This window comes from Bos taurus, chromosome 4, assembly GCF_002263795.3.
Source record: "Bos taurus isolate L1 Dominette 01449 registration number 42190680 breed Hereford chromosome 4, ARS-UCD2.0, whole genome shotgun sequence".
Classification (NCBI taxonomy): Eukaryota; Metazoa; Chordata; class Mammalia; order Artiodactyla; family Bovidae; genus Bos; species Bos taurus.
This window is the reverse complement of record NC_037331.1, coordinates 62,142,833-62,169,890: the sequence shown is the minus strand read 5'-3', so window position 1 is coordinate 62,169,890 and position 27,058 is coordinate 62,142,833. Positions and strand designations below refer to the sequence as shown.

Sequence of the window (27,058 nt, the reverse complement as noted above, 5' to 3'; positions counted from 1 at the left end):
TTACGGATCAGATAGAGCAGCATTTGCTTAATAGCAAATAACAAATGCAGTGGCACAGCCCACTGATAGTCTCCTTCCAGAGATGAGCTTATTTAAGTTTGAGCTCCAGAGGGAAATTGCTTTTTTTTTTTTACTGGAGTACATTATAATTGTTCATATAACCACTTAGATCTAGACATTGGGTTTTTTCCCCTTAATTTTTAACAAATTAAGTAATAAATAAACCAAAAGAGCATATCCAAGTAACTCCAGTGTCCATTCCACTCATTCGAGTCTATTCCTGCCAGTAAAAGCTTCATGAAATTCCTATCTGATCAAATCACAACCCCACAACTCTGAAGGCCCTGCTTTCATCTGCTCTTCTCAGCTGGAACATCTCTGACTACCCAGAATTGCTGTGAGATTTCTCTTCTCCAACTTTTTAGACAGTTTTGTGGTAGTTTCTATGTGCTTGCCAATGCTTCTAATTGTTCTTACCTATAGGGAAACAAAAAGGAAGAAACAGGCAGAACACTGATGTTCAATATAAAAATGCCAGTTGGGGACTTGGCAAGGGGCAGGCAAGACCGCACTGTGGAAGGCTTTGATGCTAAATTCAGGGCTCAGACTTTATTAATGGTGAAGATTCAGATAAAGAAGGTTTTTAGGTCCTTGACAGAATGTTATATTCCATGTCTCAAGAAAGTGGCCCTAAGTCAATGAATCTGTCTTAAGTTCTAGTCCTATCCATTGATCAGCAGAAAATCCCTGAAGCACTGATTTGAGAATGATTCTGGATCACATAATTAATGAGAAATATCTGCATAGAGGTACGGGGAGAAGGAACTTCTAGACACACAGCATATTTTGCCATAGCTCTGGACATCCATACAACTTATATAGTCTGCAATTATAGAACTGAGCAGAAAGTCTCTAACATTGGTCTCAGATTTTGGCCTCAATTCCTCAGTAGTTTAAAAAACTAAGTCATTGATCATGCACTTGACTTTGTCCAAAGAAGAAAGAAGAAAGTAGAGGAAGATGACCACAACTCACATAGGGTAGTAACAAGAAGTCCAAGTTGTAAAATGATGGGTGCAGAAAGGAAAATTTTGAAAGGCTTCATGGGAATAAATATTTGCCTTTTCTCAGTTTTGCCTTATATCGCTCCTCACACTGTCCTTGGGCAATAGCAACCCACTCCAGTACTCTTGCCTGGAAAATCCCATGGATGGAGAAGCCTGGTAGGCTGCAGTCCATGGGGTCTCTAAGAGTCAGCACAACTGAGCAGCTTCACTTTCACTTTTTCACTTTCATGCATTGGAGAAGGAAATGGCAACTCACTCCAGTGTTCTTGCCTGGAGAATTGCAGGGACAGAGGAGCCTAGTGGGCTGCCATCTATGGGGTCGCACAGAGTTGGACACAACTGAAGCAACTTAGCAGCAGCAGCAGCAAACATCTTTAAAACTCCTCTTCTGTGACTTAGAAGGTCAACTCTCTGATAATATTTCTTATCAGTCATTACAAAAATCCTTCCTAAGTGGCTGCATCTGAGTGGCAACAGACTCTAACAATAAACTGTAACTCCTACCTTGCCTTACATTTTCCTCTATTGAAAGTGAAAGTGAAAGTCACTCAGTCGTGTCTGACTCTTTGGGACGCCATGGACTACAGTCTGTGGAATTCTCCAGGCCAGAATACTAGAGTGGGTAGCCTTTCCCTTCTCCAGGGTACCTTCCTGACCCAGGGATCGAACCCAGGTCTTCCCCATTACAGGCAGATTCTTTACCAACTGAGCTATCAGGGAAGCCATTTGCCACCTAATAAATCAGGAAAAACAAAAAAAAAGGCTCCAGGAATTCATTTCTACTGTAGCATAGTTGCAAATTTGAAAGAGACTGAAATCAACCACTTTTATGTGTTTTTGTTAGATTCTTTCACAGGACTGGTTAACATCTTGACAGATATCATTTGGAGATTCACTGGAGACTTCATGGCACCTGACCTGGTCTGCCGCGTGGTCCGCTATTTGCAGGTATGTAGCACCTTCCAAATATGATGAGACAAACCGACACCAAAATTACCTCTTGGATTCTTCATAAGGAAAATACTGTAAAACGCTGTACTCTGATGCAACAAATTGCTCACTTCTTCATAGTTGAAAGGACAAGCAAAATTTATATTTTTCATGTTTTTTGTTTGTTAAAAACAATACATATATAAAGAAAACCCAAGTAAGCAATAATAAGAACATAAGCATTCCTAGTTCAAGCATTAGGTAAAATTTCTGGGTTATTATTCTTTTTGACATATTCTGGCTGTCTTAGTCCAAGGATGCTGATATATATAAAAATACCGTTCTGACCTGGAGAATTCCATGGACTATATAGTCAATGGGGTCACAAAGAGTCAGACACGACTGAGCAACTTTCACAGAATAGGTGGCTTTTAAACAACAATTTATTTCTCACAGTTCTGGAGGCTGGAAGTCGAAAATTAGTGTACCAGCCTGGTCAGGTTACAGCCTTTCTCCAGACTGCAGACATCTCATTATTTCCTCACACACCATGACAAAATGGGATTTATTCTGGGTATGCAAGGCTGGTTCAACATTCAAAACTCAATTGACGTAATTCATAACATAAAAAGGTAAGAAAAGATTATATGATCCTATCAGTAGATACAGAAAAAGCATTTAAGAAAATCTTATACTCACTCATGATAAAAACTCTCAGCAAACTATGTATAGAGAGAAACTTCCTCAACTTGATAACAAAAATCTACAAAAAACCTACAACTAACCTCAGACTTAATGGTGAGAAGCTAGAAGCTTTCCTCTTGAGACTGGAAATAACACAAAGATGTCTCCTCTCACACTCGTATTCAGCATCATGCTGGAAGTTCCAACTAATTCAAAATGACAAGAAAAAAAATAAAAGGTTACACAGATTGGTACAGAAAGATGAAATTAAAAACACCTGTGTTTACAAATAACTTTGTCTCTGTAGACAATAAAGTGAAAACCAGTAAGGTCACAGAATACAAGGTTAGGGGACGACAGAGGATGAGCTGGCTGGATGGCATCATCAACTCAATAGATATGACTTTGAGTAAGCTCCAGGAGTTGGTGATGGACAGGGAAGCCTGGCGTGCTACAGTCCATGGGGTTGCAAAGAGTAGGACATGACTAAGTGACTGAACTGAACATCCAAAAGTTCAGATGTTTTTTCATATACCAGCAATCAACAATTTGAAGTTAAAATTTACAACACAGTACCATTTATGTTAGCACCCAAAATATGAAATCTTTAGGTATAAATCTAACAAAATATGTGCAAGATCAATATGAATAAAACTGGAAAAACTCTGAAAAAAAAATCAAACAATATCTTGAAATGTATAGATATTCCATGTTCATAGATAGGAAGACTCACTATTGTCAAGATGATAATTCTGCCAGTACAACTTATAAATCCAATGTAATTCCAATCAAAATCCCACCAGGTTATTCTATAGATATGGACAAGCTCTAAAGTTTAAGTAAAAAACACAGAACAGTCAATACAATATGGAAAAAGAAGAATATGGCTGGAAGATTGACCCTATCTGATTTCAAGAATTACAAAATGCTCCAAAAATCAAAACAGCATGATACTGGAAAAGAATCAACACATAGATCAATGGAGCAGAATAGACAGTGCAGAAAGAGATACACACAAAAAGTCTAATGGATCTTTAACAAAGGATCAAAGAGTTCAATGGAGAAAGGATAGTCTACTCAAGAAATGCTGCTGGAGTCACTGGATATCCATCTGCAAAAATAAATAAGTAAGAATCCAACCACAGACTTCACCCCTTTCACAGGAACTAACTCAATATGGATCACAGATTGGAATGAAATATGGAGCACTATAAAACTACTAGAAAATAACACAGGAGAAAATCAGGGGACTTTGGGTCTTTCTGTGATTTTTTTAGATATAACATCAAAAGCACAATCCATGAAAGAAACAATTGAAAGTTGTGGTTTTATGAAAATTTAAAATTGATTCTCTGCAAAAGACACTGTCAAGAAACTGGAAAAATAGGGCACAGAATTGGGAAAAATATAAAAAACATATATTTGATAAAGAAACAAAAGTGAAAGAAAGAAAGTGAAGTTGCTCAGTCGTGTCCAACTCTTGGCAACCCCATGGACTGTAGCCTACCAGGTTCCTCTGTCCATGGGATTTTCCAGGCAAGAATATTGGAGTAGGTTGACATTTCCTTCTCCAGGAGATCTTCCTGACCCAGGGATTGAACCCAGGTGTCCCACATTGTAGGCAGACGCTTTACCATCTGAGCCACCAGGGAAGTCAAAGAAACAAAGAAATCCTCAAATAACAATAAGAAAATAAACAACCCTCATCAAAGTGGTCAAAAGACCTGAACAGATACTTCACCAAAGAAGATCTACAGATGACAAGCAAGCATATAGAAAGAATTTCAACCTTCATTACTTAGGCATTAGGAAATTCCTAATTAAAACAATGAGATACCACTACATACTTATTAGAATGGCTAAAACAATATTTTTTAAACTGACGATATGAAACAGGACTGAGAATATGTAGCTATAGGAAGTCTCGTTCATCTTTTGTGGAAATGCAAAATGGTACACTTTAGAAGACAGTTCAGCAATTTCTTATAAACTTGAACATACTCTTACCATACCATCTAGCAATTGTGCTCCTAAGCATTTACTCAGTTGAGTTGACAACTTATATCCACATGAAAGTCTGCACAAGAATGTTTATAGCAGTTTTATTCACAATTGCAAGAAATTGAAAGCAAGATACTCCTCAGAAGCTGAATGGATAAATAAACCAAATGAGCTATCAAGCCATGAAAAGTCATGGAGGAATCTTAAAAGCACATTGCTAACTGAAAGAAGCAAGTCTAAAAAGACTATGTATGTGTGACTATAACTACATGACATTGGAAAAGGCAAAACCATGCAGACAGTAAAAAGATCAGTGGTTGCCAGGGATTTGGAGAGATTAAATAGATAAGGCACAAGGGATTTTTAGGACAGTAATCTCTTCTGTATAACATTGTAATAAAGGATACATGGCATTATGCATTTATCAAAACCCATGGAACTGTGCAACACAAATAGTGAATCTCAATACAAGCCATGGACTTCAGTTAATCATAATGTATCAATATCAGTCTGTTAATTTTAAAAAATTGTTCACACTAATGTAAGGTTTAATAAGAAGAGAAAGTGTGTGTGGTGGGGGGGGTGTGTGGCTAATAAGGGTACTCTTTGTCTTATCTGCTCAATTTTTTCTGTAAAACTAAAATTGTTCTAAAAGATAAAGTATATTGATTTTTTTAAAGTCAGTCCAGAGATTCTACTTTAAATGAATCCAATCTGGCATTTTTCTAAACAAAAAAATTTAAGTTTTCTGCATTTAAGTCTCACTTTTCTACAAGATTTTTTTTTTTTTTTTTTGGTTTCATATTTCCTAGGTCATTTTTGTCAGAATTGAGGGTGGGATAGTGAGAATTTAGACATATGTCCTCAAGCTTCCATCTGTTCTCCAAATGGTATCCCATATGTTGTTGACGTGTAGAATTTTCATTGTTGACATTTATGAATTGACTATAATTGTACTTTAATTTCCTTCTTGACTCAAGTTAATTATAAGGGTGTTTAAATTTCCAAGTGGTATTTAAAAAAAAATTCATGATACTAATTTCAGCTTTCATTGCTTGTTGTTTTAAATTTGTGAATTATATAAATTCCACTTTTTGGAATATATTCAGGGTTTTTTTTTTCCTTGATAGCTTAGTTTATGATTAATTTTTGAAATACTGCTTAGATATATTATAATAATTGTATCATTCTTAGAGTTTGTTTAATTATTTCTACCTATGTATTACTGTACTTGTTCCCTCTGTAGAACTACAAACATTTTAGTTATATATATTTCAGTTCAGTTCAGTTCAGTTGCTCAGTCATGTCCGACTCTTTGCAACCCCATGAACTGCAGCACGCCAGGCCTCCCTGTCCATCACCAACTCCCGGAATTCACCCAGACCCATGTCCATCGAGTCAGTGATGCCATCCAGCCATCTCATCCTCTGTCGTCCCCTTCTCCTCCTGCCCCCAACCCCTCCCAGCATCAGCGTCTTTTCCAATGAGTCAACTCTTCGCATGAGGTGGCCAAAGTACTGGAGTTTCAGCTTTAGCATCATTCCTTCCAAAGAAATCCCAGGGCTGATCTCCTTCAGAATGGACTGGTTGGATCTCCTTGCAGTCCAAGGGACTCTCAAGAGTCTTCTCCAACACCACAGTTCAAAAGCATCAATTCTTCAGTGCTCAGCTTTCTTCACAGCCCAACTCTCACATTCATACATGACTTCTGGAAAAACCATAGCCTTGACTAGATGGACCTTTGTTGGCAAAGTAATGTCTCTGCTTTTGAATATGCTATCTAGGTTAGTCATAACTTTCCTTCCAAGGAGTAAGCGTCTTTTAATTTCATGGCTGCAATCACCATCTGCAGTGATTTTGGAGCCCCCCAAAATAAAGTCTGACACTGTTTCCACTGTTTCCCCATCTATTTCCCATGAAGTGATGGGACCAGATGCCATGATCTTCGTTTTCTGAATGTTGAGCTTTAAGCCAACTTTTTCACTCTCCTCTTTCACTTTCATCAGGAGGCTTTTTAGTTCCTTTTCACTTTCTTCCATAAGGGTGGTGTCATCTGCATATCTGAGGTTATTGATATTTCTCTCGGCAATCTTGATTCCAGCCTGTGCTTCCTCCAGCCCAGAGTTTCTCTATATTTAGTGTTATGCTATTGTTACATTTGGGCTTCCCTGGTGGCTTAGACCATAAAGACTCTGCCTACAATGTGGGAGACCTGGGTTCAATGTTACTTTTAGGTTTATTGATATTTTGTTGCCATTGTGGTATTGTATCTATTATAATATAAACGATCCCTTCAATCCATGTAGCACTAATTGCTTTGAATTTAATTTGTCTAATAATACTATTGCAATGAATGCTTTCTTTTAGTTTTCAGTTGCTCAATATACCATTGGCCATGACTCTATTTTTATTTTTTTATTTTATTTTATTTTTTTTACAGCTAACCTTATTTATTTTTTTTTATTTTATTTTTAAACTTTACAATATTGTATTGGTTCTGCCATACATCGAAATGAATCTGCCACAGGTATACATGTGTTCCCCATCCTGAACCCTCCTCCCTCCTCCCTCCCCATACCATCCCTCTGGGTCGTCCCAGTGTACCAGCCCCAAGCATCCAGTATCGTGCATCGAACCTGGACTGGCGACTCCTTTCATATATATTATACATATTTCAATGCCATTCTCCCAGCTCATCCCACCCTCTCCCTCTCCCACAGAGTCCAAAAGACTGTTCTATACATCAGTGTCTCTTTTGCTATCTCGTATACAGGGTTATTGTTACCATCTTTCTAAATTCCATATATATGCGTTAGTATACTGTATTGGTGTTTTTCTTTCTGGCTTACTTCACTCTGTATAATAGGCTCCAGTTTCATCCACCTCATTAGAACTGATTCAAATGTATTCTTTTTAATAGCTGAGTAATACTCCATCGTGTATATGTACCATAGCTTTCTTATCCATTCATCTGCTGATGGACATCTAGGTTGCTTCCATGTCCTGGCTATTATAAACAGTGCTGCGATGGGGTACATGTGTCTCTTTCAATTCTGGTTTCCTCAGTGCATCACTCTATTTTTAAACTATGATAATCTTTTGGTTTTAGAAGTTTCTCTTCTAAATAGTGTACAATTAGATTTGGGAAAGAGTTGTGTAAACAATCTTTGTTTTAGTGGAGGAGCTCAAGCCATTCATTTTTATTTTGACAAATAGTGTTTGGTACTATTTCAATCATATCATTTTAATCTTTCTGTGTTAATTTTTTATTCACTCATTTTTTTCCCTTTCTATATATTTGGTTATAATTGTGGTAGGCTGAAAAATGGCCCCCCAAACATTTCTAAATCCTAATACATGAAACCTATGTATGTTACCTTATATGGTAAAAAAGACTTTGCAGGTGTGATTAAGTTAATGATTTTGAAATGAGAAGACTATTCTGAATTATCTCAATCATTATTACTATTGAGTCCAAAGGCAAAAATACAGATCCTTGTAAGAGGGAGGCAGAGGAAGATTTGACACACAGACAGAAGAGGCCCTGTAACCATGGGCTCAAAGATGGTATTGGTGTGACCACAATTCAAAGAACTCTGGCAGCCACCTAAAGCTGGAAAAGACCAGGAAAGAATTCTCCCCAGAGCCTTGAGAGGGAGAGTGGCCCTACCAACACCTTGATTTTGACTCAGTACAACTGATTCTGACTTCTGGTCTCCAAAAATATTAAAGAATAAATTTATGTTGGTTTAAGCCACAGTGTCTGTGGCAATTTGTTATGGTGGTTATAGGACTCTAATAAATCTTTTTTCTCTATTTCTATTTTACTCTATCACAGCTCATCTTTAAAGTGCAATACATCTCTATCAAAATAAAAACAACAAAATAGATGTCTAAAATATCTAAATAGAAATTTGATGCAATTGCTTTCCTTCTACTTTCTGCCCTCATCCAACTCACCAAATTTTCTCTGAAATATTATGTAATTATATTCATAGCTATTTTAAACATTTTGTGTTTTTCTGACTCATTGCTTACTATGGCTTTCATATTCTATCCCCTTCTTCTTCTTGAGTACTCAATTTCAAAACAATTCTCAGTCAGCAGAAATGTTTCTTCAAGAAAGATTTTTTCCAAAAGTAAGTGATGTTTTCCTTCTACTTATATGTAAGAAAATTATCCTGTTCCTTGGTACAAAAATATTTACCAAATTTTTGAATCACAATTTTTCTTTCAACACTCATTAATCTTTTTGTTCCATTTTCTGGCATTTATTTTTTTTTCCTTCTGTTTTTTTTTTAACTTTACATAATTGTATTAGTTTTGCCAAATATCAAAATGAATCTGCCACAGGTATACATGTGTTCCCCATCCTCCCTCCTCTCTCCTCCCTCCCCATACCATCCCTCTGGGTCGTCCCAGTGGCATTTATTTTTGTGGAGAGGAGGCATGACAATTTGAGGTATATTTCTTTCAAATAATCTTTAACATTTTATTTTTTATTTATTGTTTTTAATTTTTTTTAAATTTTATTTTATTTTTAAACTTTACAGTATTGTGTTAGTTTTGCCAAATATTGAAATGAATCCACCACAGGTATACATGTGCTCCCCATCCTGAACCCTCCTCCCTCCTCCCTCCCCATACCATCCCTCTGGGTCGTCCCAGTGCACCAGCCCCAAGCATCCAGTATCGTGCATCGAACCTGGACTGGCGACTCGTTTCATACATGATATTATACATGCTTCAATGCCATTCTCCCAAATCTTCCCACCCTCTCCCTCTCCCACAGAGTCCACAAGACTGTTCTATACATCAGTGTCTCTTTTGCTGTCTTGTACACAGGTACAGATAATCTTTAACATTAAAAAAAAAAAAAAAAAACCCTGTCTAGATGTTTGAAGACTCCTGAAGTTAAATATTCTTTTTGACCATGTCTCAAAAGTAGATATCTTTTTCTTAACTCTTCCTGCTTCTCTGGCCAGTCTGTTGTGACCTGTTCTCTTGCCCTAGGTCCTGAATTTGTATGAGCCAGTCATCTCACTCAGCACAGTTGCAGATGCCACGATTCTCATGACTGTCTCATCACAACATTCTAACCCATGAAGTTCTCCCATTGAGAGTTCTCTTTCCCATCCTTCTCCTCAACTCAGTGTGGCCAGCATTAACAACTCTGAATCCATGGATCCCACAAAGAAATCCCAGTTTTCTCTAAGGATACAATCTTATTTTTGTTGCTGTTGTAAAAACTGTATGCCATTTTTCTTTCTGATCATTCATCAGCTTCTTAGCAAGATGAGAATTTCTTCTTGCATCCCTCAGGGGAGGCTTCAGTCTCTGGTCAGTTTTCAGAACACCCTCTCCATGGCACCTTCTGCAACACAGATGCTGGGATTTATATGTGGCAGTGTTACAGAAATAAAAATAATAAAGAATATCAGTGTAGCTGATTATTTTTCTGAGGCAGGGAATTAACAAAATGGTACAAATTCAGACAAAGGTTATTAACAAAGTCATGTTACCCCTATTTCATCTTAGAAGAAATTCAGACACTCACCCCTAGACTTTAGTCTTCCAGTTACTTTCTACTTACTATGAATTTGACCAAAAGTTTACAAAGTAGTGATATGGCTAGACTCCTGGTAGAAATGAGGCTCAAAGTTACTGGAAATTTTTCCATCTTGATAATCCTTTCAGATATATTTATTACCTTTTGCATATGCTCTTCACAGAAGAGATATTAACCTCCTAAATCAAAATGTTCTCTGCAAAGTAAGCAAATACCACTGAACATAGAATAATTAAAGGACATGGATAAGCTTAATAAAAGAGGGTGGGAAGGCAGAAGAGGGGACCCAAAGGCCGACCCTAGTGGGCAGCTCTGCTGCAGAAGTGGATGAAGAAGCGGAGCTCTAAGAATGTCAGCCCAGATGGTGATAAATGATTCAAAACAGCACCCAGGCTCCTTGAAGCCAGATCCCTCCTATCATCTTTCAACAACTCACGTTGATAAAAGGCAAGTGAATGTTTGTTTCTAATTATTCTGGAATGTCAACTGTAGCAGAGAAAATTAGTTTAGCTTTAAAAGTCAATTACAAACAAATGTACCGCACGAATGTCAAGGGGGACTGATCCTTGGAGAAATGTGGAGTTTCCAAGAAGCCAAGCGAAAGAGTGAGCAAGTGAGAACTGGAGGCACTCTCACCTGTCACCGCCAGCAGTGCAAAGTCCAGCACCGAGAAGAGCCATCTTCTGCCTGCACGGGAGCCGGGCATTTCTGTCCATACTCCAAACCTCATCCAACCCTTGGTTTGGTGCCTAGGTTTCTAAATAGCACAAAATGCTCTTCTCTCCATCACGTGCATTTCCTTACCTTTATGAAACCACTCACCTCCTCTCATTTCTGTCTTCAGGTTGTGCTGCTCTATGCCTCTACCTATGTCCTGGTGTCCCTCAGCATAGACAGATACCATGCCATCGTCTACCCCATGAAGTTCCTGCAAGGAGGTGAGCAGGCTCCACCAAGTACTATCCTTGGGTGAGGGTTTTTGCTAATATTATCCTCTTAGTAATGGCTCTTTTCCTCCCCTTTTCTCCTCTTCCCCTTCCTTCCCCACTTCTTGAGTCTGATTGTCGAAAAAGACATAGAAAAGAAACTTGGCTGCCTGGGAAAATGCTGATAGCTGGCCTGGATGGCCAAGAACTGTGAGGAAGGATGCTTTGCTGAGCCCACTCTGTGACCATTTTCCTTGACACTGATGCTTCCAGCTTTTTTTTTTTTTAGAGTACTGTTGAAACACATAACTATCCAAACTAAGGAACACTCCCACTTCAACTTGCTTATTTTCCAGAAAGAAGCATTTTGCCTTCCTTACCCCAAAACCATGGAAATAATTGGAAAAATGTTTCAAATTGATTTTTTTTTTCAATTTTAATTAAAAAAAATTATACATGTGTTCCCCATCCTGAACCCTCCTCCCTCCTCCCTCCCCATACCATCCCTCTGGGTCGTCCCAGTGCACCAGCCCCAAGCATCCAGCATCGTGCATTGAACCTGGACTGGCATCTCATTTCATACATGACATTTCACATGTTTCAATGCCATTCTCCCAAATCTTCCCACCCTCTCCCTCTCCCACAGAGTCCATAAGCCTGTTCTATACATCAGTGTCTCTTTTGCTGTCTCGTATACAGGGTTATCGTTACCATCTTTCTAAATTCCATATATATGCGAGTGTATACTGTATTGGTGTTTGTCCTTCTGGCTTACTTCACTCTGTATAATAGGCTCCAGTTTCATCCACCTCATTAGAACTGACTCAAATGTATCCTTTTTAATGGCTGAGTAATACACCATTGTGTATATGTACCACAGCTTTCTTATCCATTCATCTGCTGATGGACATCTAGGTTGTTTCCATGTCCTGGCTATTATAAACAGTGCTGCGATGAACACTGGGGTACACGTGTCTCTTTCCCTTCTGGTTTCCTCAGTGTGTATGCCCAGCAGTGGGATTGCTGGATCATAAGGCAGTTCTATTTCCAGTTTTTTAAGGAATCTCCACACTGTTCTCCATAGTGGAGATAATTATAATTATAATTATACTTATAAATTATAAATTGATAATTATAATGGAAACAAGGAAAACCCTCATTGATCCAGAGATAGTGAAGAATCCCTGAAAGAAGGAAGCAGACGGGTTAGCAGGAAGGCTCAAGGCACACAACCCACAGTACACACAGATGATGCTACAGCAATGGGGCAGAGGTCTTCCTAAATAGATTGTGGAAATGCCTAGAGCAAGAGAGACTCAGGGAAATTGGCAGGGTGATTCTTAGAGTACAATGAGGACCTTTTATCACAGCACATCTCCCATCCTGCTGTCCTTCCCCTTCCCAGATGTGCAGCAAGGATGAACATCTCTGCTTCCAAGTAGTGGGGACACTAGATTTCAAGAGACAGGGTGGGGCCCTGGGGAGCAATGACACCTTGGAGGGATGGTGGATACCTAGTCACAGGGCTAATTGTCCATTGCTCTGACCACAGGCAGAGGCCACTTACATCTCTGACCTCCAAAAGCAAATAAGAGTCCAAAGTACTTCACGTTTCCAAGCAGGCTGTGAAACTGATAAAGTGAAGAACCTAACATGAAATCTTGTCTACAAAAATGAGGTGCAATCAAATATCATGAAAAAGTGTGACAAAAGCCAAACTGTACAAGATAGATAATATGTTTAAAATACCATTCTGCAGAATTTACACCTGAGGAAACAAAATTAATAGAGCAAGCAGAATTTTAGAATAAGTAGCAATAATGTCATCAGATACTATTAAATACATCAGGCAGTACTGACACAGATACTTTGGATGGCAACATATAGCAATACCTAATTAAAATGTAAAATGTGCAGCCCTTTGATATTGAAGTTCTACGTCTTGGTATCTTCTCTGGACAAATGCTGACATGTGTGCATAGATACACATGTGTTGTGTATTGTAGCATTACTCAGAATATCAGGAATTCAATGCTCACCTTGGTGTCCCTCAATGGAGGAATGGCTAGCACCCTATGCAGAAGTTTTAATAGCTTAGGTTCACTGATTGTGTACTATGTACTAGTCATGATTCTAAGTTCTTTATATATGTTAATACTTTAATCCTCACAATAGCTCTGTGATATAGGTTCTATTATTATTTGCATCTTAGTCTGGGCAATTGCAATTCAAAGAGTTAAAGAAGTTTGCCCAAATCGCAGTTAGTAGTTGCAGGGGCAGGATTTGAACCCAGATGGTCTGGGTTCAGCTCAGGTGCACTCAAGTACTATATATCCTGTCTCTCAATGAAGAGGTAGGGCAGACATGGAGAGAGATATGCATCACCATGAAAATGTCTGCATCGTATTTTGAGTAATAAAAACAATATACATGCAGTATGTATATAGTATAACATTAATACAAAGAAAAACTCAAAACAACACTAGAGAGAGAGAGAAGAGCGGGAAAGAATGCAAGAAATAGGGAGGTATCAGAATAATAAACAACTGCCCACAAAAATGCACACCAATTAGTACTTACCTTTGGGGATGGGAGTTGGAATCTCCATAGTGACCACAGGGACTTACATGCCATTAGGTAATTTTTATACCAGCAACACATGAGTGTGATGTGAAACTAATTTTAAGATAAAATTGATATCTATTTCTAAGGCTTTTTGTAGGTTGCATGTAAGTGAGTGTGTGTGAGGGGTGCAATCTGCACCAAGCTTTCTGGACACTGTTACGGTCTCATGATGATGGCAGAGAAGGAAGTAGGGGAGGAAATGGGGTAAAGGGGAGAGACATTTTATGATATGTGTATGCAGAAGTATGATACATGTACTCATCCATCTACTTATTAACACCCAGCAAGCTCTGGGGAGGATTGCAGACAAGGTACAAAAAGACATCTATACCAGAGTATTTCAAGGTGAAGAAATTGGATTAAAGAAAACATAAGTATAAGAAAATCTGTGAGGTGGTGTCCCAGGACATTTGCTAGAGGGAGAGGCTTTGGGATCCATTCCCAAGGGGGAAACATGGTGAGTTACGTCTAACCATATTCATTAGCTAAAAAACAAATCAACTATTAGGTTATGGAAAATATGACTGGTTCTGGGACATACTGCCCAATATTATGGATTGGTCCCTAAATTACAGGAAAGACAGCAATGAATATTATAGTGTTCTTTAAAATATGGAAAGCAATTTATTTCCTCACTATAAAATTAATAGAGGCTTCATGTAGGGCACTTGGAAAATAATCATCTCTAATAACTCCAGGGAAAGATGCAAGCTTGGAAATGAAATTAGCCAATTTCCCTTCCTCCGCCCAATTCCAACTGAAGTCATGGAAGAAGCACACAGATAGGAGGACACCTGCAGCCGGGAAGGGAGCTGAGGAAAGACGCCATCCAAAGACACGAAACTTCAAGGAATTCCCAGCACGTGGGCATCAGATTAAACATAACATGGATGCCAAGCCCCCTAGGAAAGCTGCATGGCCTGGCAGGGAGAGGAAAAGATTCTCAAGGTTATAGGATGAGGCAGTCGATGGCACAGGGTGGAGGGAACTGCGTGCTAGAGCCTTCTTGGTGCTCCAGCTCGTTGGAATATAAGGGGTGAGAGGCAGGATTGAGAAGGCAGGCAGGAGACTCCCCACAGAGCAGCACAGAGAATGGGGCCAGTGGAGGCCGGCAGGGACTCTCCTGTGCCTGAGTAAGCACATGGCAATGGCAACACAACCAAAGGAAGGGCAGCAGCGATGGGGGAGTGAACACATTTTACTGATGCTTTACTGCGTTTTACTTAAGTGGTAGTTTTCCTTAGCCAGCAACTCCAGAGGAGTCATCAATTTTAAAGCTCTTTAGTAAAATTAAATGTGAGAATATTTAGGAAAGCATTAACCAGTAATGAAGAGAGATATATAGAGCCAGATATTAAAATATAAAACTCTGTTAATTATAACTGTTTACTACTTAAAGTCACTGATATCAAAGGGCTTTCCTGAGTTTTCAAGCAGGTGGGGCAGAGTCCCCACCCCTACGGGGTCTCTGGATACATGTACCTTCTTTGTAGGTGAAGATGGAGAAGCTGTGTACAGTTAGTAAAAGCAAGACCTGGAGCTGACTATGGCTCAGATCATCAGCTCCTGATAGCAAAATTCAGGCTTTAAACTAAAGAAAGTGGGGAAAACCACTAGGCCAGTCAAGTATGACTTAAATCAAACCCCCTATGAATATACAGTGGAGTTGACAAATAGATTCAAGGGATTAGATCTAGTAAACAGAGTGCCTGAAGAACTATGGTCAGAGGTTCGTAATATTGTACAGGAGGCAGCGAACAAAACCACCCCAAAGAAAAAGAAATGCAAGAGGCAAAGGGGTTATCTGAGGAGGCTTTACAAATAGCTGAGGAAAGAATAAAAGTGAAAAGCAAGGGAGAACGGAATGATGGGAAGACCTAAAAAGACTGTATTATAATTCTACCCCAAGGTTCCTGTTTGTTCACTGTGCCAGTTATATCTGTTTTCTAAATCTTTCCAATAGCTCTTTTCAGAGTGACAGTTCAACAAGAACAGAATCCCAGATATTATTTCCCAAATATTTGGGATTCAAGATTCTAATAGAGCCCCTAGTTTCTTCTAGAATTGTTCTCACTTCTTATAGTCTTCCTGATCACATACTATTCACCTCTCTACAATACCTCCTGATTCTACATTTCCCTCTCTCACCCTGAGACATGAACTGGCTTTCCAATTTGAAAGTTGGGAGGTGGAGGGAGGTGTCCTGTCCCTGGATGAAGGGGCCCACCAGGGTCAGTCAACACAGACAGCACAGCTAGAGTGGGGATGAAGATGAAGAGCTTCAACACCAGCTTAACAGAAAGCATCATAAAAACTGTTTCAAAAGAACACTCTCATGTGTATTAATTGTCTCCATCTGACCCCATCATGGTTAGATGAGCAGAAGGTATATATATTTTTTTAATTCCACTTTCAAGAACTCAATTTGAGACTGAGTGGTTTGCCCAAGGTCAAAACATCACATCCGAAAGAGCCCAAATCTAGAGTGTGGGGTCAGAGCTACCAGACTTCAGGGCTTGGTTGAAAGAACTCTGCTCTCCAGAACCAAGCCCACTGCTCTTTCTCTGCCTTACCACTCCTCCCTTGTTCCTTCAAACAAAAGAAGGCTATCGAACATTTGCCAAACATCTTTCAAACACTGTCACAGTGCTTCATATTGCTAGGTATGTGAGAAGAATAACAACCAGATCAAAGGCCCCATCTCTGCCTTTCAGGATGAGCAAGGCACCAAAGACAAGCATTTGCACAGCAACCTATCAAATGTACATGATACAAACTGAGCTCCACAGTACTGTAGGAATGTGTCAGCATCTCAAGTCAAACAGGTAAATCAGGGAAGAAAAAGAGAAGGAGAGATTGGGCCAAGCAATGCTCTAGCTTCTGTGATTAAATTCTCCCTTTAATCCTTGCATCAGCTCTAGATGCAGGTCCTATTACTCCCATTTTAAGCATAAGGAAACTGAGGCTCTGAGAGTTCTAGAATTCCTCTCCCACCACGATCTTTTTCCACACCAGATACCAAGTGTGCTCCCAAAGGCTGTTTCCAGATGCTCAGGCATCCCTCTCTTTTCTTTGAGCAGAAAAGCAGGCCAAGGTCCTCATCATGATTGCCTGGAGCCTCTCTTTCCTGTTCTCCATTCCTACCCTTATCATATTTGGGAAAAGGAAACTCTCCAATGGCGAAGTGCAGTGCTGGGCCCTGTGGCCCGACGACTCCTACTGGACCCCGTACATGACCATCGTGGCCTTCCTGGTGTACTTCATCCCCCTGACAATCATCAGGTAAGAGGCCAGCAGGCCAGACACACACGGGGGCTTTCCCAGTTCATCAACTGTGTTCTCTTTCCTTCTAGGGCACTCATTGCTCCTAGTGTCCTTTGGGGAACTGGCTAGGAGCCAAGATCTTATGTAAAGCTACCATATGCTAAGCTCAACTCCTCCAAAGTGGAATAAGGAGGACGGAACTAACATTTTCTGATTATGTGCTATGGGGCAGGCCTTGTGAAAAGTGGCTAACAATTATCCCATCCAACACAACTCTATGAAATAACTACTCTTATCCCCATTTTATAAATGACAAAACTCAAGCACAAATAAGTCAAGTAACTTATTCAACATAACATGGTATTTAACCCCAGGTTTGTCTGATTTCATATCCTGTTCTCTCTCCTATATCATGCAACTTTTTAAATATAAGACCTAGTACCAGTTTCAGAAACCTTATAATTGAAAAGACAGACAAACTTGAAACAAAACTGGAAAAAATGAAAACACAGTACACACAAAAATATGCTAGCATGTGTATTCAATGAAGTCAAACAATGGCAGGGAGCACTTCTTGGAAGCATCCTTTAAATGAGGGAAGTCTTCAGATAGGAGAAGGGGAAGGTAAGAACAGGTTACCTGGTGACTGGGGATAAGAGTGTATATGGTGACTGGAAAGGACAGGCAGGCAGTGCCAATGGAAGAGAAGCTGGCAATAAGCTCTTTCTGGATGGGGTGAGGCTCATTGTGAAGGGCCTTAGGAAACAAGCCATAGGATGTTCCCTTTGCCCTGCAGCCAATGGTGGACCAAAGATGGTCTTTCAGTAGAGAAGATCACAACCTCCTGGACGAGGCAGGGTCTCCCTTAGTCACACCACAGGATCCTCTCTGAAAGGCTGGCTCAGCACAGGTTGGTGGGATTGGAAACAGCAGGGAGATAACTGGCTTGTTAAGTACGAACATGGAGCTTGCTGATTCTGCACCTCTTGAGTGTTCCCAAGTCTACTATCGAGTACCACATAAGTTGTCCTGGGCAAATGAAGATCAGCCTTTGTGTTTCAATATTAATAGTATAAATAATGCTGTGATAAAAATCTTGGTACTTAAAATTATTCATGAGTCCCTGATTATTTCCTCAGAACTCATTCTAATGGAATTGCTAGATCATAGATGATGTTCATTTAAGACTTTTGATGCATATTCATAACCTGCCCTATAAAAAAAAGTGTATTCCTGCCAACAGCAAACAAGAGCTCTGATTTTTCTTCCCCTCACCCAGAGAAAGGTGATATCGTTTCTTTATTAAATCTTTGCTGATCACAAAGGTTTAAAAAAGTATCTCATTGTTTCCATATGCATTTCTTGGATTAAGTGATTGGATATTTTGAAGTGTTTTCTGATGTTATAGGAATTACTTGTTCTTGCTCTTTGTTCATCTTTGTCTCATAAGATGCTAAAGCTGGAAAAATGTTACCCATCACATAGTTCAGCCCCTAAACTTTTCACAAGTAGACCTAGAGCTAAAAGAAGTGAAATGATTTGCTTTCCATCAAAGGTATACAGGAGCAGAGTGATTCCCACGGTCAGCCGCTCAGCCTTTCTGAGATTGGATATTATCCAGTCATCTCTGCTGAATCCACAAGTTAACATCTATACTATATTTCAACTTACTGCTCTCCTCTTCACCAAGCTGAATCTGGGAGGAAGCTGGAAGGGATGATTAAAGTTATTTAGATAGTTGATCAAAACTAGGTAACAGCCAGTTAAAAGAAGCACAGAAAGAAGCCAGCTGCAATGGTAAGAAAGTATTTGGAAGGAAGCGAATCATGTCATCACAGGCAACTGACACATTGATTTCAGCAGCAGCGAATATCCCTGCTTCTCTCCTGATTGATTTCCCATCAGCTCCTGAAATCAGTTCAAACCCCTGTTCCACAGAGTGGATGCAACCCTGAAGCACAGGCTCACAACACGCTGTCTGGCCAGATCTCTCACTCAGGGCTTTCACGGTCTGAAATCTCCCCCATTCATTCAAGCTGCCTCTTCTCCAACTTGCCTACAGTTCAGCTTGTGCATTTTTGTAGTGTCCTTGGAAAATGCAAAGTCTAACTTAATGATTAAAGGGGGTGATTTCAAAAGTCCTTTTCACTCAGCCCTTGTCAGACTAAGGCATCAGTAAATCCTGCTCCTTGATGCTTGCTTCCAGCCAGGGCAGAACGATGAAAATGCAGTGACCTTGTTCTGTACTTTAGCTCCCCTGAAGCGTTTCTTACCTACTCAGTCATTACCTTCCCTCCTGCCTCCTGTGGTCAGCCTTCTGCGGGAGAGAGCTTCTCTCTGGGGGGATGCACCAGAGCAAATCATCTGTTCTTGAATGAGGACCAGGTATGAACGAAGTTTTCTGAGGCATTTGTTTTCCAACGAGTTTGAGGGATAAGTTGCTATAATTTCACCTATCTCAGAGGTAAAAGCAACTCTTTTTTATTGTTTTCTTTTTTTCTTAACCATACTTTGGCACCCTGAGCTTGATTCTGTTGCTAGTGACTTTCAGATAAGTTTAAAGTCTTAATTCCAAGACTGAGTAGAAGAAAGAAACAACTCAAGTGTTCACTAGTTTTATTAACCATGTCTCATGCTTTATTGCCCCTCATGCATGATACATTTATATACAGATATATATATACACATAAACATAAATGTATATTCTTACCAAAATGATTGGCAAAAAATATATATATATATATGTTGTTGTTTTAATTTGCATTTCTTTCATCACGAACGAGGTTGAACATATTGAATACCACTTCATTGAGTTATGCAAGCCCCTTCGCCATGACAAGGCTGTGACACATGAAGGGGAACACATTTTATATGTTCAATATTATTTTTGGTTTAGTTTGCTTTTTCTTTATTCATTTATTTTTGGCTGTGTTGGGTCTTCGTTGCTGAGTGCAGGCTTTCTCTAGTTGCCATACAGCAGAAGCTACTCTAGTTGCGGTTTGTGGGCTTCTCGTTGCAGTGGCTTCTCTTGCTGTGGAGCGTGGCCTCTAGGCAAAGGACCCTACTGTGGTTGTCGCGTGTGGGCTCAGGAGTTGTGGCTCCCAGGCCCTGGAGCACAGGCTCCTTAGTTGCAGCACATGGGCTTAGTTGCTCAGCAGCATGTGGGATCTTCCCAGGTCAGGATTGAACCCACGTCTCCTGCATTGGCAGGCAGATTCTTTACCACTGAGCTACCAGGGAAGACCTATTTCTGTTTTTTAAGTAACTTACCTATTCATATTCTTTTTCTCCATTTATCTTATTCTCTCTCTTTAGAGATATTTTTATATAAAAACTTTCCCTGTTTTCATATGATTAGGATATTTCCCTAGTTTGTCCCTAGTTTGCCTTTTCATTTTGAATATGATTTTATTTTGCTTTCAGTTAATAAGACTGACATAATCAAGAGGAGAGAAATTATTAATAACTAAAATTAGAAAGTCAAATGAATCAGTTTGAAAAAAGAATCATAGGAAAGTACTTGGCAAAAGTTTATATAAATGCATATAAAAAAATGAATGAAATGTAAATGGCTTTCTGTAATATATAAACATTTTATATTTTAGTGTATTCACATCCACACACACTTTACATTTTTTATTTCTATTCTCTCTTAGGAATGGATAAGTTCATTTCACAAACTTACCTATATGTTAACTTTTAAATGATTTATTATTTTACTTATTTGAAAATAATTTTAGTTTTGGGAGCATGTTAAGAATATCACTTTAAAATTGTATTATTTTATTGTGATGTCTAATTTTGAGATTTTACTTGATTTTTATGTAATATAAATTAAAAATCTAAGTTAAATTTATGTTTTTTTAATGCTGGGTCATTCACTCCAACATTACTTACTGAATAATTTACCTTTTCTCTATGGTATGAAATGGTAATTCTATCATATGCATATTTATATTATAAATGTTCTTAGTGTTTAGGAGCTTTCTAATCTCTTCACTTTTTTTTGGTTTTCTCTATTCTTTATCTTTAGAGAAACCATTATACAATAATTTTTTTCTTCTTTAATATGTTGTAAATATTTCCCCAGTTTTTCATTTGTTTCTTCATTTTCAATATGTTTCCTTTTTCTCATATGAAAATACACTTAATAGCATTTTTCTCATATCAAACTGGCAACATTTTTAAAAAGACTTGGGAGTGAGGGACACAGTGGGAGGCAGAGAGTGAAATTTTTTACAAACTTTATTAAAAAACAATTTAATAAAATACAATGAGAATCCTTCAAAAGTTTATACAGCAAAAGAAATCAATGGAGAGTTTCGGATTAGCAGATGCAAATTATTACACATATGGATAAACAACAAGGTCCTACTGTACAGCACAGGGAACTATAATCAATATCCTGTAATAAACTGTAATGGAAAATAATATGAAAAAGAGTATATATGTATAACTGAATTACTTTTCTGTACAGCAGAAATCAACATAACACTATTACACATTATATTTTACACTTCAACAAAGTTTTTAAAAAGTAAAAATTTTTTAAATAGAAAAGAAATCAATCAAAAATGTCCAAGCAGAAGAGGAAATTACATGGTCCTGATGAAAAAGTACTACCTTCTGAAGGTACCCCCTTCTCATCAAAAAATCTCTGGGAATATGAAATAGAATGCATGCATAATATTCCACAGCGTGGTTGAATATGCTTTCATTTTGTTTCCAGTTAGTAGAGATTGACACAATTAAGAAAAGGACAGACCACACAAATAATTAAGTTAGTGGTTTTTCTTCTACTAATATTACATTGTTTTAATGACTGTAGCTTTATATACATTTAATATCTGCTCCAGTGTTCTTGCCTGGAGAATCCCAGGGACGGCAGAGTCTGATGGGCTGCCGTCTATGAGGTCGCACAGAGTCGGACATGACTGAAGCGACTTAGCAGCAGCAGCAGCAGCAAGACAAGATCTATGCCTTTTTTAGATTCTAAGGCTATTCCTGGGGAAGCTGCTCACACACTCTCCTTGCACCCACTACTCCAGCCAGAACAAGCCGTCTGAACACCCCACACTCCTCTCATCCCTGGGCCTTTGTGCACATCATTCCTTATGTCTGGGCACTCCTCCAGACTCACTCTGCCTCACTTCTGGCAAAATGATTCACATTCTTTCTGTCTTATTCCAAAGACTGACGGAGTTGTCTCTGCCAATCCTAGGCCACATCCGACCTCAACTTGTCCAAGCTGCCATTAAGGCTTCATGGGAGTGTCACTGCCTGCTTCTGCAACTGTATCTCTTGAGCATGTGACTCTTGTCTCAATCTCTAGACTCCAAACTCAGCACATAATGAACACTTTGTAAATGTTAGATTAAATAAACAATGCAGACCTGACTGCTGAACTTCGTCAATTAGACAGAAGTATTATGTCACTCCATCTCTCTCTCTCTCACTCACACACACACACACACACACACATCTAGTATGAAAATTTCTGGTTATTTAATGCCTAGATCAGTTTCTGGCATATGGCAGATACTCCATAAACATATGTGAAAGGAAAGAAGAGAGAGAGAGGAAGAAATGCAGAGAGGAAGGGAAAGAGGAAGGAAGGAGTCATATTGTCAGTGGCAAACTCTCCTGAGAGCTGTGCGTGGATAAAGATTTAGCTGTTCCATCACTAATTAAATCAGGCTCCCAGGACCTGAAACCACAGTGACTGACAATAAAGGCAATGCATTGTTTTTCTGGGTCACCAGAACTCCCGTTGCTTCAAAATTTATTTGACTTGTCTGACTGTTGCTGGGAAAGGTTTTTAGCCCTACTGTAATTGATTTACTCTAGCTATGGTTATCTTCTTGCTACCTAATTGATTTCTCATTCTCCTATCATTTTTACTTTAGGAGATGAAGGTAGAGGCATAAAAGATCCATAGCTGGCAACTGCAAAACAATAAGTGGAAAAATGCACACTGGTCATGGAGCACTGATTTATATTATGCAGAAAAAAATCCATTTATTTTGTTTGGGGAAAGGGGGCATGCTGTGGGGAAAGCCCCATCCATGCAGAGGTCAGAACAGGTCTGTGGACCACAAGATCATGGTAGATATAAGGGCCCAAGGTCCTAGCCAGCACTGTCCATGGTACGAGATGTCCAAGGCCAAAGTATATTGTCTGAGAGATGGCAAGAGGTAGGTCTTTTGAAAAAGCTGTCATTACTAGCCTGCTAGGTTATGGTAGATGCTTATATTTGAGTTCCCCATATCCATTCCACTCTAAGCTGCTCACGGCAACCCCTCCCCTTAGCATGTGAATGCTTCAGATCTACTTCTAGGCAATGAAATGTGAGGCAGTGTCTTTTGAAGAGCTTTTGGAAAGATTTCCCCATTTTAAGCAATGAAATGAAAAATAAAAATCTTTCTTCCCCTGTTTCCCTCCTCAGAAGCATCTGTGTTAAGATCTTGTTATACACCCTTCCAGGATTGTTCAGTTCACATACCAGCATATACATATGTACAGAAACAAATTAAACATACTGAAGGACATCTGATCTTTGAAAAAAAAGAAAAAGTTGATCAATCGCTTCACTTTCCTGTTTAGGGCTATTCAGTGGATTTCTATTGTTTCAGACAAAAAGTCCAAGACCTCAAACCCTGTACTCAAGGCCATGTGTGACCTGGTCCATGCCTCACTCTCCATCCTTTTCTTAGGCCACACAAGCTGCCTTACTCACCATGCTTCAACCACACTGGCCTTCTCTAAGTTCTTCAAATGGGCCTGATCCCTCCTGTCTCAGAGACTTTGCAAGTGCTAGTCCCTCTGCTTGAATGACCACCTTATTTTTTGCATTTAAAAAAACCATTTTATTCTTCAGATCTTAGCTGAAACTATACCTCTTCTGAAAGGGCTTTCCTGAAGCCTTTCAAGCCAAGTCTCTATTACATACTCTTACATCCCCTATATCTTATCTTCATGGCATTAGTGTTAGTGAAACTAATTAATGAGAAGAGAGACACTTTTGATCAGGGAGCATCCTTAAGCCACTAGTAGGAGAAGAGTGAAAAGGACCACGTGAAGCATGCCAAGTGAAGCACCAGCTCCCCCTACTCCCGCTTCTACTCCCACTCATGCTTAGCTTCTAGTTAGATCTACAGAGCACAACTGAACCTCATACTCAGGCCCCAGAATGAGGCAAAGGTGGAGACAGAGATGGAACCTGTGGCTCTAAGACTGTGATGGGCATCCATCAAGTCCCTGACCTGTGCTGAGTAGGAGTCATGAAAGGGGCACTTTTGGTCTGAGTGGAACGTTCTCCCTGTATCTTGAGGACAGAGGGAACTTTTGATTCCATTTCCTGACACTCATACACAGTCTAGAAGCAAGACTCAGGATGTAGCCTCAGGCATCCTCTTCAGTACTTAATGCCACTTGAAAAGTCTTCCTATGGTTTGCACTCTCATACTCTTCCATGGCCAGGACCTGCCTTCAGAAGGCAACAGAAGAAAATGGGTCTGTGTTTGGATCGCCTTCGATAAAATCAAGAAATAAACCAGCCAGGAAAGGGATACTTTACTCAATCTTGGTGCCCCTTAGATTTTCAGGTTTCTAAGAAGCTTGAAATAAAGCTATGCCTGCTGAGAGAATGGAGATAAATAAAAGGCATGGAAGAAGTTAACCCGAAAGGATGGAGATGCTGTTCCTCAGCTGTTTCTGAGAATGGGCCATTTCTGGATCTGCTTGATCTTTAAGATATGACTGCCATAGACAAGGGACTTCCCACGTGGCTCAGTGGTAAAGAAACACCTACCAAATATAGAGGATATAGGAGACATGGGTTCAATCTCTGGGTCAGGAAGATCCGCTGTAGCAGGAAATGGCAACCTACTCCAGTATTCTTGCCTGTAAAGTCCTATGGACAGAGGAACCTGGTGGGATACAGTCCACAGGGTCACAAAAAGTTGGACGAGAGTGACTGAGCACCCATGCACGGCATGGACAAGACTCAACATACCAAGTGTTATACCAGCCCAGAGGCCCCAAGGAAGAGGTAGCCAACTGTCACCGAGGAAGAGAAAGGTTTCATATCAACATGATACATGGAGAATGGGCTAAAAAAATGTATTTTTAAGAAGCAAAGGAGACACAGAGAAATGGAAGACATCAGACCTTATGTTCACCCAAAGCCAACTACATATTAAGCATGGGATTGGGGTTAGTTTAGTTGGCTCCTCCTGTTGCTGACATGGAAGAAGGTGTATTGAGAGACACTGGAGTAGAGGGAGGCAGGATGGTGACGATAGAGGTGAAGAAGGCAGAGATAGATTGTGGGAGGCTTTGGATGCCCTGCTCAAGAGACTAGATAGCATTGTGTAGGAAAGTGGAGGCACTGGAGGGTTTTTAAGCCAAGGAATGATTCTCTTTCCCAAAGCTCCAGTTCTGATGGCAAGTGGTATAGACATTCCAGATGGTAGCAAAGTGGAGATGTTTATAGACTATGGCAATAAATCAGGCAAGAGATGATAAGGAGTGTTTGTTCTGGCAGCACATATATTAAAATTAGAAGGATATAAAGAAAATTTTCATGGCCCCTGCATAAGGATGACACATTAATTTGTGCGTTCATGCATATTTCTGTGTTTAATGGATACAAAGTTTCAGCTGGGAAAGATGAGAAAGTTTTGGAGATGGATGATAGTGAGACGTGCACAGCAATGTCAGTGTACTTAATGCCGCCAAACTGTACACTTAAAAATGGATAAAATGGTAAATTTTATGTTATATTTATTTCATCACAATAAAGAAGGTTCTAGATATTAAACAAGAAGATACTGTAAGGGTCTGAAGTGATGCTGAAGAGCAGAAGTGGAGAGGAAGGTACAGATGATGGAGACATTTTGAAGGGACAATTCATAGAAATTGCTGATTAATTAGATGAAAAGAATCAGCAAGAAGGAAATAGATGTATTCACAGTTCTCTCTGATGTATGACTGTTACATCCTGAGAAGTGGCCGCATTTGGGAAATAAAGGGGCATCCTACTTATTAGTTTTCCTGGCTAACAGTAAAGCTGCTCCTGGCTTTCTACTTGCCTGACTGATCCTAGCGGGACAAGGTGGGGGTGACTAAGGCCCAAACCCCTAACACATAAAACCTTTCTTAATTTTCCACTGTGTATACGGTTGATAATCAACAAATACTTGAATTATTATTCAATTAAGCAGCAGGGTTGCAACTGTGGTACTCAATTATACTTGATGATATTATAACCTTTCCTTGTATTTCATTTATCTGGGAAAAAGTTTTCTTGATCTCACAAATATTCAACTTAGGGAAAAGAACAGACTCACTAGCAATTTGCTTTCTCATTTTTTCTTTCATGTAGACAAACAATTTCCAGAAAAGTCCCTGGGCAGGTATAGGAGGGGCGAGGATGCTCCTCAAAGACCCTGAGCTTTCCTGGCAGACTCAGAGGAGGTTCTCTGAGCAGGGAAAAGCAATAAGGAGGGTTTTACCACAGTCATTAATTGAGTTATATTACAGAGACCATTAAAAGCAATTAGTGCTTTGTCAGCTACTGTGAACTAGAACTCTGATTTTTTTTTTTACCCAAGTGATTCTCAAGAGGGATGTTAGTGCAGTTTTAAAATGAAGCAGTGCTTTGTCTCAAAGTTTTTAGTCAAGGTTCTTAGTATATTAGAAATGTCAAATAACTAATTAAAGAAGGGTATGTTTATATTTATCAAAAAGGATAAAGGATACAAACTTTGCTAATGCTTTTGAGTCATTAGTCCTTTTTTCCTGTTCGGTGCAGATTTTGCTGCTATTGTTGTTGTTTAATCGCTCAGTCATGTCTGACTCTTTGCAAACCCATGGACTGTAGCCCACCAGGCTCCTCTGTCCATGGAATTTCCCAGGCAAGAATACCAGAGTGGGTTGCCATTTCCTCCTCCAGGGGATCTTCCTAACCCAGGGATCAAACCCACGTCTCC

General features: G+C 39.4%; 1 protein-coding gene and 1 non-coding gene across 2 annotated transcripts in view; both read left to right on the top strand.

Moving 5' to 3' along the window:
- NPSR1 (neuropeptide S receptor 1) overlaps positions 1-27,058 on the top strand; it is a 153,931-nt gene that overhangs the window by 104,749 nt on the left and 22,124 nt on the right. Inside the window, exons 3-5 of the mRNA NM_001192977.2 lie at positions 1,912-2,015; positions 11,096-11,189; positions 16,883-17,084. Coding sequence (NP_001179906.1) covers positions 1,912-2,015; positions 11,096-11,189; positions 16,883-17,084 — 400 coding nt within the window. The remainder of the gene's footprint in view (positions 1-1,911; positions 2,016-11,095; positions 11,190-16,882; positions 17,085-27,058) is intronic.
- On the top strand, positions 25,596-25,702 carry LOC112446538 (U6 spliceosomal RNA). The gene has a single exon (XR_003034541.1). It is a non-coding gene; the product is annotated as a U6 spliceosomal RNA (small nuclear RNA).